At 45.3% G+C, this 18,156-nt stretch overlaps 1 protein-coding gene across 1 annotated transcript in view; it reads right to left on the bottom strand.

Moving 5' to 3' along the window:
- Window positions 1-1,026: 1,026 nt before the first annotated feature.
- The window catches only part of LOC147014911 (ubiquitin-conjugating enzyme E2 K-like), a 29,968-nt gene continuing 12,838 nt past the window's right edge, over window positions 1,027-18,156 (bottom strand). The window contains exons 4-7 of the mRNA XM_085853377.1: window positions 14,526-14,608; window positions 5,525-5,624; window positions 5,243-5,371; window positions 1,027-1,419 (exon numbers count right to left, since the gene is read on the bottom strand). Of these exons, the coding sequence (XP_085709503.1) occupies window positions 1,345-1,419; window positions 5,243-5,371; window positions 5,525-5,624; window positions 14,526-14,608 (387 nt within the window). The 3' untranslated portion in view covers window positions 1,027-1,344. The remainder of the gene's footprint in view (window positions 1,420-5,242; window positions 5,372-5,524; window positions 5,625-14,525; window positions 14,609-18,156) is intronic.

Below are 18,156 nucleotides of genomic sequence, written 5' to 3'. Positions count from 1 at the left end.
AAAAAACATTTTCCACTTCTGCCAATTTATTTCACTTCTTCATAAACCTCATCACCGGTATAAAGCAATTCTTTTCCAGACAAGATAGCATGATGTTGCAATTACATTTAAAAAAGATGTATATATCAATTTAAACAAACAAACAAAAAAAAACCCATGCACAAAACTTCCATAATTAATTAATTATCCCAATACCTTGAAATATCATGCACCATAATCAAAACTCTTATTCGTTCCTTTTTCACCGATGAGGTGAAAATAATTAAAATAAAAAGAGATGTGACTGGAAAGGGATCCATCTGCTCTTCCACAAACTCCCCCGATAACAGATCCTCAATCCAACCGACCACCTCCTCCCCCCCCCCAATTGATCACAAAAATAAACAATCAAATGACAATATCACATCGTCACCCATTGGACTTTCTTTTGAAGGAAAAAAACAAAACAAAAAAAACAGAGCAGTCCATGATCCTCAGCATGTAACCACCACCGCAGTGTAAGGAATGATTAAAATTAGAAATTTAAAAGGATGCAGTGACATAAGCCCACAGAGTGTGGCATTCACACCAGGAAAAAAAACAACAAATAACCACCACCGAGCAACAACCATCACTGGTTGAGAATTGTAATTTCTCTTTTTAACCGCGGCTGAAAAGTGAAAAATTGAAGGAAATGTCCTCAGCTCGTGGAGACGTACGCGCAGACATCCGTCACCGTACTAGTCTTTGAAACGGCGTGCAATTTGGCGCAAACTCGATCTGCTCGAGGAGCGGGGCTCAACGGTCGAGTCGGCAAATCCATGACGTGTTGCCCACGCCGACGTAGTTTCGATCCCCACGCCTCTTCGCAACACAGCGGACACCTATCCAAGATAGATTCGAACCTCGAAGCGTTCACGACTCGTCGCGAGCACCCCTTTGTTCCGGTGTGAGTGCAAGCTCAACCGGCGCCATCTTCTGGGATTTGCCGGCGCGGATCGACGGGAGATGGGCGTGTGGCTGTGTTGCAATATGCCAAGTGGTCTCATGCATGGATGCTTGACAAAGTCTTCCTGTACACAGCGAGTCGGTGCTTCATCATGCACGGCTCGGCAGCAGCAGCAGCAGCAGCAGCAGCGTGTACAGGATGTGCAATGAAGATACGCCGCATCTACTATGTGACTATGTACAGCAGATTCATGCATTTGGAGATGTATCCCAATTTAACCCCTTTCTTTTCATCCCCATGTTATCCTTAGCTAGTTTTTCCTGTCCGATATTTATCCCCAACCCATTTACCCTTTTTCCTCCTTCCAAGGTGGAAAATCCAAAGTCACGACATCTTTTGAAGACGCAATGGAAACCTTAGCAGTTGAGGAGTTGTTCCATCGCATTTTCCACATCCCAGCCTTGAGAAGAGAGGGCTGCTATGACAGGGTGCTGTGGAGGAACAGCAAAATAACATTGTCAAACCAAATATATATTTTACAATGCAGCAGGATGTATTTTGTAAAGCAACGATTTCCGAGCCTCTGCACTCCCCACCCCAACCTTATAGCAATGCGGAAGCTTTTTTCGATTACAGTACACAAGTCAACTCGGCAAGAACACAAAATTAGCATATTTTCATTGATACCCAAGGTAATGATAGGTAAAAGCAGAGATTCCCGTCCTTCATAAAGATCAAATCGTAATTTTAAATTAACGTTTCACGGCAGCGCTGGTAGGCTCGGAGGCAGTGTAGTGCCCGGGGGTGCCATTGTTAGAGAATCGGCAGAGGGTAGTGCCTGCCAAGGGAGCCACGCGTCCCAGCCATGAGACCGTGTGAGGGCACGGAGAGAAAATTGGGGGGCGAGGCCCGAAATTGCGAGGACACCAACACAGGCGACGGGAATCTGGGTTGTTAGAACCAGTAGATTAAGCGAGAGGCGCTTGTTGAAAGCCCCAGGGTAGTTTAAAAGTAAATGGTTAGGGTAGATTAGGAAGTGTACCCCTCCGCACCATCCATCCCTTCGCTCTCGTTGTGGGCCGCTGGACCCACTTTGGGTTAGATCGCTAAAGTCTGGGGAGGCCATCTTGAGGCTTGAGTTGGGCCTCGACACAGGACGCTAGCTCTCCCTTTTTCCCCTCCAGGAAGGGAACGTAGGGGTTGGGAGTAGGCTAAGAGACGATAGGTTAGCCGAACAAGGACGATAAAGGGGGTTAGGGGACGAATTATAGTGGGGAGGAGTAAAAAGAAAATAAAAAACAACAAAAAAAAGTTTTGGGCTAAATTGGGTTTTACAAATTAAGGGAGTGGGTATTAACAGTGACAGGCAAAGGCGATAGGTGGGAGGGAGACAGGTAGGTAGGTCTGAGCCCGCCTTTCGAGTGGCCAGCACCACCGCACTCCCTCCACCAACCTGCACTGCACGGCGAGAGGCCGGCCAACTGTGGCTGTGATTCAAGGCCTGTGCCGGTCGGATTGTCCACCGGCTGTGTTCGCCTGCAGCGGCCCTGTTCTGCCGGCTTTGTATGCCTGTTCACCTTTGCCATGCCATGCCCACTGCCCACATAATCAGTTTGCCCCCGTTCAATTTTGCTTTGCCCCCCACCCCCCCGTTCATTTCCATGTGCGCCAGGATCGTCGTCGCAAGTTGTACGGACTGTCCTGTTGGCAGCTACAACACGGGCCTGCAGTGTCGGCCCGTGCGCCGGTTCACCGTTGACTCTTCTTTTTCCTGCAGAGTCCTTTGATCCTGGGCCATGGTTCGTGTAGAATTTGCAAGTAAGATGTGCTGTACATATAAGTGCGCCCCCAGCATGTCTGTCTAGCACCGGCAATTTTATTTAAGTCGTCTGAATGAGTGTGTTTGTTAGTTAGTTACTCAGCCCTCAGGTTATTTATTTTGGGGACACGAATACCATGAATGTTGCACTCAGGGATCCGAAGGTAAAACATACAAGGGGAGAACTACACATGATGGCACGCGAGAATTTGACGACTCGGGACGAGTCTGTAAAAAGGGGAGGGGTAGTGTTACGGCTGTGGAAATTCGCATTACACCATAAAGAGTCCTCAGGTGAGATATCTCGATAGGTACATGTGTAGTTAGCCCAAACCCGTTGTATAGAGGGAATTTATGTGATCCATCCGGGCTGCGACGCTTTGAGTCAGTCGTTTTTCTGTTCTGTCTTTTATTTCAAACAAATAACATCTCAACAACCACACCATCCCCATCACAGTGCCAACCACACTGCAACCACGCCACCGCCACCATCTACGCTACCACATCTTCGCCACTACGTCCGCTTCCGAACGGAAAACAAAGGCGCAAATGAGGGAACTGCGAGGATGCACAGGTTTCCCCGCCTGTTTCTCCCGTTTGACTTCCCCGCACTTTGGATGGAAGAGGGGTGATGCAGGTCAAAGGTCAGAGATCATGTAAAGGAGGGGTCTCATTGTGGGGGAATAATTCTCTGGCCCAGAGCCAAAAACTGACTCCCCGGCCCCCGCATCGAGCGGGGTGGAGGGAAAGCGTGAGGGAACGCCCTTTTCGGGAACCATCTCGAAAGAAGGTGGAGCCGAGAATGGGGCAGGGCGAAGGGTGGAGCCCCACGCTATAAAAGACGGACACGGGCGGGCGCACTGGCGCATCCTCTTCCGCCTCTTCCTCTTCGTCTTGGCTGGTGGTCTGGTTGGTCTTCGGTTGGTTTTGTGGAGAGTTGGTCTTCGGGAAGAGGTCCTGCGCCCGCGGCTTGGCGAGCGGCCCTGTCACGAAGGCACGGACGGGAGACGCGGCAGCGCCAGTTGTGAGGTGGACCTGCGCGTCCGGACGGGGAGTGCCAGAGAGAGGTCGGGGCCAAGCGCGACCACGCTGACGGTCGTGGGAGAGGGACTCACCAGCCACAAAAGGGAAGTCGCGACTTCTTTTCCTTCCTTTGCTTTTTGTATAAATGTGTGTGTTGGCGCCGTCTGTGAAGTAGAACTGCGTAGGTGTTGCCGTGTGTCGGTCGTAGTCGGTTGTAGCTCTGCATTTGCTTTTGTTGCATGACTGTTTTAACTGTTATATGTGCATTTTTGTCTGTATGACTGCATACACGTGCTTGTCTGTGTGTGTGTGTGTGTGAATAAAATGCTTGCTTGTTGAACTGTTCCCGCTCTGCTTCGTCTCTTTTCCTTTTTTATTGACCCTCCATCTTGCATCACGTAAGGGGTTCGTAGTGGGTGCAACATCCCGGTAATTAGTCGGAACCGTCAAGGCCGACGATAACACCGCTCGGTTATCACTGGAGCACGGAACGGACCGCTTAAGCGGTTAGTGTCTGGAGTCGGCCTGTGGCGTGGTACGATCGCCCGGTCGACCATTCGCACAGGTACTTAGGTGGATCGAATTTGGCGAGCAACCCTATCCTGCACGGGTCTGCAATTGGCACGATCGTGGTGAGATTAAACCCCCACCCGTGACTAGCTCCCGGCGTTGTTCCGAGAGGGTCACGACTGAATTGTCCGTCCGGTGGGCGACGTGCCGCGATTCGAGTTACGTGGCTGTTCGCACGCTGGCAGGCGCGAATTCGCAACAATACGTACTGACAACCCAAAACCATATCGCTCCAGCGACTTCATCGGCGGAGGCATAAAAAAGTGTAATTGGGTCATGACCGAAACATGAGGTCAAGGTCAAATATAATTATGTCAACACGGCAATCTATCTATTCACATTATTGAAGCAAAATTTCATTCCGAAAGTCCCAGCCAGCTCCGAGATACAGCAAAGAAATATCAGGAATTGGGAGTGCAGGAGGAAAATAAATTCTAAATGCTGGTTTTGTACTCCTGGGGGTGGGGGGGGGGAGGAGGTGGAGGTGGAGAGCTCTTTTCCTGCCTGTGGAACCAACTTCCGTGTTATCTTCAATCACATTCTTCCCTCCAAGTCTTCAAGACAGCTGTTCACCACCATCTCAGCTCATCCCTCATCCAGCATGATCTTTTCTACCCCAGGTAACTCTCCTCAAGCCCACCACTTCCCAACTTTCCTGGTTTCCTTCCAAAGAGTTTTCTTCTGGACCCAACTTGTCCACCTCCCATGTCTTTCTCTCGTACTCATATTCCTCATTTTTAAAGTCTCTCTATTTTGTCCCTCAACCCTGTTTTTATGGTAGTGTCCTGATCTGTTCTATGTTCTAGCTACTCCACGAGCCTCGACGATATCTATTTCAAAAAAATAAAATAAAATAAAAAAAAAAAACAAAGAGAAAACTCCCAAATATAAACACCTCTCACCTTTTCAAAGCCCATCCCACAAAGCTTCTCGACATTGCGGAGGTAGTCCGAGTTTGTGGAAGGAGCGCCAGCATACACATGTGCCCAAAGTCTTGCAGTCTGCCGGAACATTTCTGGGCTTTGCTTGTACTGCACAGCACACCAAAGAAAGGGTGAACAACACTAACCTTGGCTATGCAAGCCTCCTATTCCTGACTTATCATCCAAGCTGTGCTTTTTTTACCCTCTCACGATAAGGCAGTGCCAAAAGTACTTCACTGGTGACGAGGCAGCAACCAATACCTGTTGCGCCACAACTGCATCCTGGGGGTCATCTGGTTCAGCAGCAGCGAGTAGGGCTTGTAGCGAGAGCAGCACTGTACGTAAAGTCATAGCTGCAGCCCTGCGCAACAGTAATGATTCATAATCAAAAGAACACAAACAGATTAAAAATTGGTGATGATGTACAAATTTAGTGCTTAAAGTAATGGTATCACATCACTGTTTATAACAGATGAAATCAACAGGACGTAATGAAGGTATTCACATGCTAACAGCCATGGGAAGCAAGGAGATCAGGTTTCAGGTGTTAACCTTTTGTCAGAACAAAACGGACAAAGGGTTAACGTCTGAAACGGCAGAGTCTCCTTGCTTCCCACATTGAGCAGCATACCTCGATCAATGTCCTGTTGATTTCATCCATTGTTCTACCTGTCTGCCGATGCAGAGTGACACTGACCTTCACCAGCATGATTCCACAGTTTATATGAGACAAAAGGGAAAAAAATATAAAGTTTGGATGAGAGTGCTGGTTGTGTACAAGTTGTATCTGCACTATTCCATATACTTATTGTAAAATTTGAACAGCAACTGTATCCTTTGCAATAGCAATCATTTTTAGCTCACCTGGACTTTAATCAGTGAGCTTATGTGATGAATGAGTCAGTCAGTCAGTAAACACTTCACTATCGCTTGAACGAAACTCGGCCACAAGCTTCATGTCTGAAGGCACAACAGGTATATTGACTGCATCAAAATCTGCACTATTTAAGGGGATCTCCAAGGGGTTTTTTTGCCCCCCCCCCTTCCCAAAATAGGTATTTGCTATCTTCTCCGAAAACGCACACACACACACACACACACACACACACAATTTCGATGAAACTTGACCACAACCTTCTTCACCCATGATGTACCAAAGTTTGTCACGGCATTAAAAATAAATAAATAAATAATCAGGGTTGGGGGGGGGGGTCTGGAGGCAGGTTAGAGTGACTCGAGTGATCCAGGTAAGTCTCAGGATGTGCGGTCCTATTTTTACAATGATTTCCAGCTCTGGCAGTGCCCTCTGTTCCTCATCACATCTCATGCATGATCTTGTGTTTGTCTTGCTTGATCTGCTGGTTGCCATTCAGGTTTAGGCATTTGAACACTAATCGTATTAAATCAAGTCTCGCCAATCTTCTTGCCTCGGCAACATCTGAAGTTTCTTGCAAAATCAAATTCTTCTTCGTGTTCTTCAAGCCTATGGTAAATATTTACAGCAGTGACGTTCTTCCTGAAAGTTTGACATATCCTCAGGTTGAGACTTTTCTTCGTTGCTTCTTACAAGCATCAAAGCAATTTTGCAGTTCGCTTACGAGCTCTTCACCTACACCGGTGTCATCGAACCTTTGAACCATCCAGTTTCCTGTTAGGTGAAAGTTTTAAAAGATCGTTTGCAAGCAGGCAGAGAGGATTCCAACGGTGGCACTTGATGGGGTGGAACTACCTGGGGGAGTAAAAACACCTCTTCTGGGACAACTATCGATCTTACCTGTCTGGCATGCTTCCATTTAGTCAGCTACGGTCTCCGCAATTCTCTTGCGAGGAACGATTATGTACCATCTTCCTTGATAATGAAGGCATTTCATGTCACAATGTTCATCAACTTGGTATTTTATGGTCACCACAGAAAAATGAAATTTTGCCGTACACTATTAAGGGAAAACTGCGTCACCGTGTACAAGGGATCCTGACATGAAAATCATGACGGAATAGATTCCGATAGCATTTATTTCATGATTTTAGTTTGTTGCAGATCATATCTCAAGGAGGCAAGCTTCAAGTTTCAGAGATTAGCAAGGAAATGCACAGCTATACAGGAAACAAACTCAATTCACCTTGTCGGAGTAGAAATAGCCAAAAAATAAAAATAAAAAAAATTCATTAGATTAATCGCAATTAAATATTAAGTCAGATCGTCCAATTATTTATTATTTTTTTTTCAACAATATGGCAGACCCTGCAAGTCTGAAAAGCTGCATACGAACAAACACGTCATTTTCCACCATCCAACTTGCGTGCACGTTTCGTTGCTTGTTGGAAAATGTCAGCCAAGAGGGAAGAAGAAATCAGGAAATGTCATAGCTGTACTCGTATTGCCCAAAATGGGTTTACATCTTTGCTATTTTGTAAAAATATATATATATATATATATATATATATATATATATATATATATATATATATATATATATATATATATATATATATATATATATATATATTCAACACCATTACTGATGCTTCATAAATAAAGGTTTGTGGGATAGCCAAGAGGTAGTGCACTCACCTTTAAGCTAATCAGGATTTGATTAATCGACCCGATGATGAGCTGCCACCATGGTGTTTTTAGATCCTCGTGGAGGATCTCTTAGTCTTACTCACGTTGTTGTTCTTCATGTGGACGTTTTTTAGGGATGGATTGACTTCAAATCTGTGCTCTAAATACAAGATGGATTGAACCCGGAACAAGTTGGTCAAGGTTTCCACTCCATGCATCCGTACACATCTGACCACACCACCCAGATCTCGCAGCATCTCAACATCTTTCCTCAAAGTTATTTATTTTTTGATGAGTTTTGCAGTTCCTCACTCAACGTTGATTCCGTTAACATTGTATCGGCGACATAACTAAACTATCGGAAATATATATCCTTTTAAAGTCGTGACATTCGCCATTGCATCGTTTGAAAGTGGGCCACAGCCAACGACTTTGTCTCACGCAGATGTAGAGGTGGATGTAGACACTGATCAGTTGTATCATGCTAGAGATGAGCACAGTAGTAAGAAAAAAATGAAAAATAATTAGTTTTGAAATTAAATTTGAGGTTTTAAATTGTTTTGATGCTGGAGAACGAGCGGTAGAAAAAGCACTTGAGCAATCTTATTGACCCGCGATCACTCGTCCATCCACCCCACCTCAACAAACCACGACACCACTCAGCACTGGTGAAAACGATCTTATTCAAATATACATTTTAAAATGTTAGTTCATTTTGGAATGTACTGTACATGTGGAGTACAGTGAACCCTCAAATATCACGGGTTTTGACCAATCGCGGGCAAGCTATTGTGTTCAGATTTCTTTATCGTGTGATTTCATTCCGATCTATTGCCGTTTTCGAGCTGAAACGAGTCATCATTGGCATCCATCTTGTGCGTGTATGATCATCTCCCATTATGAGCCTCATGTTATTTATTGTGCATCGCTTTTAATGAACCCAAACATAAAGTGATGAGCAAAGTTAGTTGTGCCGAAAGACAGAGAAAGGTTATGACATTGGGTGAAAATATCCAGTTGCTCGATCAGTTTGCTCGAGGTGAAAATGCAGCGTCCGTACGGGCCGCCATTATGGAGTCAATGGTTTAAGGTAGCACCTTCCCCATTGTTCTTTTTCCCATTCCCAAACCTTAATTTTCCTTCAGACCTCAATCCCAAACCTTCATCATCTCTCAACCTCATTTTCATACTATCACTTTCTGACACCCAGACTCGAACCCCCGTTCTCAAACCACGTCACCTCACCAGTGCTTCGAGTGAATAATCACCACCTCAGCGTTGTAATGGTCGTGGTTCTTCGCCGTTCAAGCATCCCAGTCAAATTGAATCAAAAGAGGGTCTTCCCGAAACACGGTAACCAATCCGAAAGCTCCAGTTCAACCACGGCTACCCACACATTCCACGCCAGCAGGGGCTTGGTTGACAAACTCATAAGATAATTCTGCCAACATCATGTAAAATTAGTTAGGGAAGCACGGTTGGCCAACCATGATTCCGTGAAAAAGTATCCACCGCAACTCATGGAGCTAATCAGGGCGAAGGGATTTATGCCGGAGCAGGTTTTGAACACTGACGAGACAGGATTATTCTGGAAGAGGATGACATCTCATACCTTCCTCTCCAACCAGGAAAGATCGGCTCTGGGGTCTAAAGGCCCGGTCACACCTTGACGTTTTAGCCAGCGATGGCAACGTATTAAAATGTATGTAAAACGCTGGCTTACGTTGAACTTTTGATGTTTTTTTTTTAAAGATTCGGACGTATTCATAGCGACTTGGTCTTATGCATAACGCATTGGTAATGGACACAGAACGTTTCGTTGTGTTATAGATAACTTATACCAACGAATGCTGAACCTGTTGTCGGCCTACACAACCGATGCCCAACGATAGTCTAACTTAGGCATAGCGCGTTTCACGCATCGCCGACGATGTCGTGACGTAGCCTATTAAAAGGCTGACTCACAACGATTCGAATTATAACTGCCGTAGAAATGGAAGTGACATCGCGGTCACACCTTGGCGATCTTGCCAGCGTATGCCGACCTAAGAAAAATGTGTCTAAAACGGTATGAGTAAGTTTGGTATACGTGAGTAGAACGCTAAAGTACGCTATCATACGTCATAGTAAGTAGAGTACGTCAAGAAATTTTAAACATGTTCAAAATTTTACGACGTACTCGGCGTATGACACACGTTCCGCATGCGATGGGGATAAGTTTTACACACGATATGTGGATGCTTACACACGTCCACAAAGGCTACTTATAAGCTACTCATAAGTCAAAACACGTCGCGGTAATGTCTTTTTTACGCGAAACTTATTTCTAACTTATGTTTGACGTGCTTTGAACCAATTCTTTACGTAGTCCCAACACACGTCGACGTATGTAGACGTATTCCAATGACGTCTTCCGGTCGACAAAAAAAAAAAAATTAACTTGTTTCTAGCTTACAACTGCCATATAAAGACGTGTTCCCAGCGGTTTTGGGAATTGGTATATAAAAATGCTGCTCATAAAAGGGGAACCCAACAGTGTTTTCGAGTCCTTTTTGAGTCGATGTCCATGTCAGCAGTCACAGTATCAGTATCAGTATTAGTATTAGTAGTAGTTTGTTCATGTTGGCAGTAGTAAGTGAGTGTGAGGGGGAGGGTGTGGGTTATGATGGATCCTCCTTGCGTCCGCGTGTCCATGGGTAGGAGACATCTTTGCACCATTGTTCGAAGTTCTTCACGGCTAATTTTATATGGGGCTTTTTCAACAATGAGCTATAGCTTGATTTTACGATTTAGGTCTATTCATAACGGGTGGGACAAATGCACAATGAACTAATAATGTGCATAGAGCGCTTTGATTACTTATAGATACGGTATACCAACGAATAATTATCGTGAAGCCGGCGTTCACAAACTATGCCCAACGATAGCCTAACTTATCCATATCGTGCGGCAGTTTATCTTTGCCAGTGACGTGGGGTTTGCTATTCATAGGCTGCCACTCAACGATTTAAATGGCTGCATCTCCACGATTGAAAGTAGACGCTTGTGCTCAACAATTGGATTTTTTTTACATTCAACGACTTTTAAACGGTACCACTCAGCTATTTTCATTGTTTACAATGAACGATTTAAATTGCTGTCACTCGCCTTTGTTTTTTGACGCTTGCGCTCAGAAATTTTAATCGTTTCTATTGAACGTGCTAAAATCGCTCAAACCCCACTATTGAAAGTAGACGCTTGCGCTCAACAATTGGATTTTTTTTTACACTCAACGACTTTTAAATGGTACCACTCAGCTATTTTCATTGTTTACAATGAACGATTTAAATTGCTGTCACTCGCCTTTGTTTTTTGACGCTGGGGTTTTGAAATTTTAAGCGTTTCTTCTGAACGTGTTAAAACACTCAAACTATTTTAAATAGACGCTGCCGATGGACAATTGGAATCATATCCAAGCTAGACATCGAAGTGTGAACACCCTCGTCATGCCGAAGAAAAGTTTGAAGAATGCTGCAAATAAGTGTCCTGGCCGTGGACGCTGACGCAAGGACGATCCATTATACCGACGTCTTTCAGCCTATGAGTAACTTAAAAGTAGCGTCTGTCGATGTGTGGCAACGATCGCGTAACGTGCCAACAACACGTTAATCATAGGTTAGATATAAGTTTCAGGTACGCTAAACATTACCTCGGCGTGTCTCAACTTATGATTAACTTACAAGTAGCATGTGTTGACGTCTGTCAACGATCGCAGACCGTGCATACAACTTGTGGCCAGCGTAGCGGAACGTGTGAGTCATACGCCGGCATACGTCGTGAAATTTCAAGCATGAAAAAATTTGAGGACAACCAAAAAGTACAACGTACAACGACGTATGACAGTGTTTTTCAGCGTGCTTTCAATGTTATCAAAACTTAGCCATAACGTATTCAACGTGTGCCAGCGTTTTAGAAAAAAAATTCAAAAATCGGCATACGTTGGCTAAAACGTCAAGGTGTGACCGGGCCTTAAGGTAAGGTGGTTAAGGGTCGTCTTATCCTTTTCCTATCTGTCAATGCTGCAGACGACTTGATTGTAAAGCCAATGCTGCTCTTTCGGTCACTGATTCCCCCTCCACACACCCCTTTCCTCTCCCCCCGCCAACAGCATCATCATGATCACAAGCGAAATCATGTTTTCTATTTACGGTAGAGTACAACGAGTATGTAATGTTCTTACACTCAACCATCTCACTGTTTTGTAATAAATTTAAAAGGTAAACGTCTGGTGTTTTGGTTTAATTAACCTCCGCCATCTAAGATGGATGGAAGTTACTGTTTTCACCCCTTTCTGTTTGTTTGTTTGTTTGTGAACGGTATTACGGAAAAACTCCTCGACGGATTTCGACGAAACTTGGTGGGGGGGTTAGATCTGGTCCAAGGATCATGCCATTAGATTTTGGACTTGGTCCAAAATCCAATATGGCCGCTATGGCGGCCAATTTGAAGAAAAATTTGAATTTTTTTTTTTGCATTTCTACGTTTTAAGTGATATCCAACCCCCCCCCCCCCCCCAAAAAAAAAAATTGAGAAAATTTTTTTTGCAACTTTTTTTTCAACAAAATTTCAATTTTTGGGGGGGATTTCTACATGTTATAAGTGATTTGCAACAAAAAAAAACATGCCAAAATTATAATTGCGGCTGATTTTGGAACTTCAGGTGGATATACCCACGTAAAATCAATTTCTGTCTCAAGGAATCTAGTTATGACGAATTAATTGAGTATGTAAAAGTTAAAAGTAAAAGGGAAAGTTGCAAACTATAACTCTGTGAGCACTGTTGACGTCAAATTGAATGAATAGGATATCAGATTCACTTGAGTGACCTAGCAGTATTGGCGGCGGAGGTTTTGCACTCTACCGAGTGCTCCCCCTCTAGTTTACACCGTATTTATTATATTTTCATGTTTATTTCAATGTGAACATGCATGGTACCCGACATGGCCAAAAGTACGTGGACACCTGCTCATCCAACATCTCATTCCAAAATCATGGGCATCAATATGGAGTTGGTGCCCCATTTGCTGAAACAAGTCCCCACTCTTCTGGGAAGGCTTTTCACCAGATGTTGGAACATTGTTGTGGGGATTTGCTTCCATTCAGCCACAAGAGCATTCGTGAAGTCGGGCACTGATGTTGGATGATTAGGTCTGGCTCACAGTCGGCGTTCTAATTCATCCCAAAGGTGTTCGATTGGGTTGAGGTCAGGGCTCTGTGCAGGCCAGTCAAGTTCTTCCACACCGATCTCGACAAACCATTCCTGTATGGACCTCGCTTTGTGCACGGGGGCATTGTCATGCTGAAACAGGAAAGGGCCTTCCCCAAACTGTTGCCACAAAGTTGGAAGCACAAAATCATCCAGAATATCATTGTATGCTGTCGCGTTAAGATTTCCCTTCACTGGAACTAAGGGGCCCGAGCCTGAACCATGAAAAACAGCCCCAGACCATTATTCCTCCTCCACCAAACTTTACAGTTGGCACAATGCATTTGGGCAGGTAGCGTTCTCCTGGCATCTGCCAAACCCAGACGGTGAAGTGTGATTCATCACTCCAGAGAACGAGTTTCCACCACTCCATTTCAATGGAGGTGAGCTTTACACCACTCCAGCTGACGCTTGGCATTGCACATGGTGATCTTAGGCTTGTGTGCGGCTGCTCGGCCATGGAAACCCATTTCATAAAGCTCTTCATGAACAGTGTTTGTGCTGACGTTGCTTCCAGAGGTAGTTTGGAACTCGCTAGTGAGTGTTACAATTGACAATTTTTTTTTTTCACACGACGTGCTTCAGCACTCGGCGGCCCCGTTCTGTGAGCTTGTGTGGCCTAACACTTTGTGGCTGAGCTGTTGTTGCTCTGAGACATTTCCATTTCACAATAACAGCACTCACAGTTGACCAGGACGGCTCTAGCAGGGCAGAAATTTGATGAACTGCCTTGTTGGAAAGGTGGCATCCTATGACGGTGCCACGTTGAAAGTCACTGAGCTCTTCAGTACGGCCTATTCTACTTCAAATGTTTGTCTGTGGAGATTGCATGGCTGTGTACTGATTTTATACACCTATCAGCAATGGGTGTGGCTGACAAAGTCAAATCCACTAAGAAGAAAGTGTGTCCGCATACTTTTGGCCATGTAGTGTGTATGTGTACATATATACATTTTTATTTTTTACAGTTTATTTCAATTGTAATGTCTATTTCTCGCTGCTGCCCAACTTCAACATTTTCAAAGCCCGGGCACTGAACCCACCACCCCGCCCCCTTTTCCCAATGGCTTCCACAATCGCAGTATTTTCCAGGAACCTAACCCCACGATATTTGAGGGTTTACTGTGTTTCAACTTTTAACGTTTTTGTTTTCTGATGAGAAATGTTAAAAAAAAAAGAATCAAACTCTAGTTTATACATTAATTGTTATAAATGGGGAAAATGTGATCTGCTTAAAGTCGCATCTTTCGAGAACAACTAGGACATTCGGTGAGGACCAGGTGTATAACAGTTAATGTCCTCCATCCAACACAAATCACTCACCAATCTTACATTTCTCAGCAACCCAAAGCCTATCTCACTAGATATTTGTGTCATATAAACCACATCATCCTTCTGTGTCTGAGCAGGTATGAACAGCGAGCTAAAATATGATAACTGGGAAGAAAGCATACCACTGGTCTTTAAGTATGTCCAGACAAATGGCCCCCGTCACAGAACTGATGTTAGGATGCCATATACTTGTGATGAACCGCACCTGGAGAGAGGGAAAAATGGTTTTGTGAACAAGAATCAAACACAGGCAATATTTGTAAGAACAAAGTTTCTCAATAACCATGCACTTGTCTGACGTGACCATACTCTGTTCTGCAAATAAAGCGCAATAACACAACAGGAAACAAGAAAATAAAAAAATTAAAAAGGCCAGACCATGAAAATCAAAATGAACTCGATGATATTCAGAGAATACAAACCCCATGCAGTCTTGAGGAGGACTTGGTGTGAGCCAACTCCTTTGTCATCAACCCAACTCAAATCCACCTAGTTTTGTCATAGCTTGTCCACAACTTTTTGAGATACGATATATAGAGTTTTTAACACTATCTTTCAATTTTAGAAATCAGACCCATGCCGATCTCAAAAATAATTGGTAGTTGAATTCAGTGACCTGAAATATAAATCCTCTTCAAATTTCAAGTCGATCGGATGAAAAATGCGGATTTCAGAAATTAGGCCTATGATGACCTCAAAAGACTGACCGATGCATCACAAGGCCATGTAACATGTGGTAACGTTTCAATTTCCTCCACTGAACGGTTTTCGATGTACGCTCTTAACAAAAGGCAGACACGTACGTATGTACATACGTAAGACGTACAATAAAATTATGCAAAAACAAAACATCCTCAGTTTCAAAGAATAATGGTATCACAATTACGAGCCTTCATTATTAACTTAGCGACGTGCACAAGGATTGCTCCAATTCCAATTTTCAGAGCGATCAATATAATTACTAACTGGAATGATAGTTAATTTGCATAAAAAGAGAGGAGGGGAAGGGGGGGGTGATAGAAAAGCTTAAGCAGTCTGTGCTAAAATCGTACAATTGTGTGAACCAGAAACAGAGGGTTGTCTCACATTTGGTAACCAGGGGAATGAATGAATGAATGAATAAATAAAGTGTGAAATGAACAACATAGGTTGCCAATGCTCCCAACTGGGAAGTTAATTCAATCGATTTTGCTGCAAGTACAACAATTATACCTCAAAGATCCTGAAAAAAAAGAGGGATTAAAGACGATGATGTGGGGGCGGGGGGGGGGTAGTGAAGAATAATGGAATTGATGTAGGTAAAAATAGTCTATTCATTAAAATGAAGTCTGAGAAAATTTGAAAACTACAAAAAGGTTTTGAAATATTGTTGTGATTTTGACTTTGAGGGGAGGGGGGGGTAAAATAATCAATCTTTAGCAAAAACAATAGTTAAGCGCACTGCATTGCACATAAAATAAATACGTGTTGTGAGTGTTTAGAGTTTAGACCAATGATCTTCGCCATTGCCGATAAGACATTGGTGCGAGAGCCGCCACACCGCCTGCAGGACTCCATAATGGCTGCTATTAGACCCTGCCTCCACAGTCCACATACTATTCTTCGTTGTGGTTAACTGGTCTGCAACCATATCCTGATGTCATTATGTTACTTTTATGCTTCGCATTGGAACACTCATTTGAAACCATTAGGTCAATTTGATAGCATTTGTGGCAGATTATGATGGGGCGTTTTAACATTTGTGTATTAATCGGCCACACTTCAGGCCACCAGTGGCTCGCAGGCCGTGCAATGAAGAGCAGGGGTTGAGACGATTGAGTAATTATTTCCCATCTATAAAACTTTTTTTTCTCTCTCTATTCTGCCTGCCTCTCCCCTTTCCTCCATCTTTCACTTGCTATTTCTGTCTACATCTGTCGAACGAGACATCTTCCTCCATCTCAACACACACACGAATGCAAGGCACGACCCTTCATTGTTTACGTGGGCACAGACCCCGACCCTTCCATACCAACGCGGATATTTCGGCGCTGCGGTTTCCGCTCTACCAGCCTCTCGGACTGGTTTGAGCTGGATCGAAGCACATTCCCGGAATTGGTGGAGCATCTTGGAACACCAGCCAATCATTATATTGTTGCGAATTCACGCCCGCCAGCGTGCGGACGGCCACGAAACTCAAATCGCGGCACGTCGCCCACCGGAAGGACAATTCTGTCGTGACCCTCTCGGAACAATGCCGGGAGCTAGTCACGGGTGGGGGTTTAACCTCACCACGATCGTGCCAATTGCCCACCTATGCAGGATAGGGTTGCTCGCCAAATTCGATCTACCTAAATACCTGCGCGAATGGTCGACCGGGCGATCGTACCACGCCACAGGCCGACACCGGACACGAACCGCTTAAGCGGTCCGTTCCGTGCTACAGTGATAACCGAGCGGTGTTATCGTCGGCCTCGATGGTTCCGATTAATTACCGGGATGTTGCACCCACTACGAACCCCTTACGTGAAGCAGAATGGAGAGTCAATAGAGAAAAGACAAAGCGAAACGGGCACAGTTCAACAAGCAAGCATTTTATTTCCCGGCACACGGAAAGCACGGTATATACAGCCATACAGAATCAAAATGCACATAAAGCAAATGTAAGAGATAAAACCGACTACGCACACACACGACAACACTTATACAGTTTTACTTCACAGACGGCGCCAACACACATTTACACAAAAGCAAAGGAAAGAAGCCACCCTCACAGACAAGGAGGCAGACAGGCCCGTAGGCCAAATGTGCGCGTGACCTGGAGGAGCGGCCAGGTCCGCGAGACCGGAGAGGTCTTACCCGCGTCCTCGTGACGCGTTGGCGGGCAAGCCGCAAATGTGGCCGCGCCGCTGTGCCCCGACTCCGTGCCCCTTGGCGGGTTTCGTTGGCACCACGTTTGGGGTGGGGTGGGAACGGGGCCCCCTTTTGCACTATCTCAGCATGGGGGAAAGGGTGAATTGTTGATGCCCTGGGAGAGGGGAGTGGCTGGCTGGCTTGGGTCCCGCAACGAGACGAGCGATCCCCCACACCGCAACCTCGTCGCCGACCGCCGTCCTTCTTGCCTCGGACCCGAGCTCCCTTGCTTGCAGTTCCACCGCGCACACTCGACAACTCCGCCAACGCAACGCTCCTTGTCCCCGAGAGCAACCTCTCGACGACACTCTCCAAGCAACTCCAAAACCCAACTCGCTCCAATTCGCCTTTTTATAGGTGGCAGGAGCAGCCAATATGCAAATTTTAGGATCAGAACGCGATTGGAGGCGGGGCCACGCCACCCCCCCCCCGGTCAGCCATTGGTCCGGCAAAAAATGGGCATGAACCTCTCCTGATCCTAAAATTTGCATATACGGACTTCGCATACACAGGCTTGGAGGCAGGGCCAAGCCACCCCGCGCTCGCCAATTGGACGGAGGAGAAGTGGGTGTGAAGCATTTCTGATCCGAATTTTCCCCTCGGAAAGGCCGCCATTGGCGCTCGCGGCTCGGTGCGTTCGGCACCAATCGCCGAACGGGCCTGAGACAGCCTGACGTTCAGTGTTCACAGGTGGTGTGGGAATGGCCGTATCAGCGATGATGTGGGATGAATTCGTGAAGGTAACGGCGAAGGTGGTGGAGGATCTTCTGTGGTGAGGGTTGGCGTTGTGGTTGTTGTCTGCGGGTTGGAGCGTGGTTGTAGTTGGTGACGATGGCTGGCGTGGTGGTTAAGGTGGTTGTT

Source organism: Eptatretus burgeri, chromosome 13 (genome assembly GCF_056783735.1).
Source record: "Eptatretus burgeri isolate ZD-2024b chromosome 13, Ebu_testis_v1, whole genome shotgun sequence".
Lineage (NCBI taxonomy): Eukaryota > Metazoa > Chordata > Myxini > Myxiniformes > Myxinidae > Eptatretus > Eptatretus burgeri.
The sequence above is the reverse complement of the archived record's forward strand: the minus strand, read 5'-3'. Positions and strand labels throughout refer to the sequence as shown.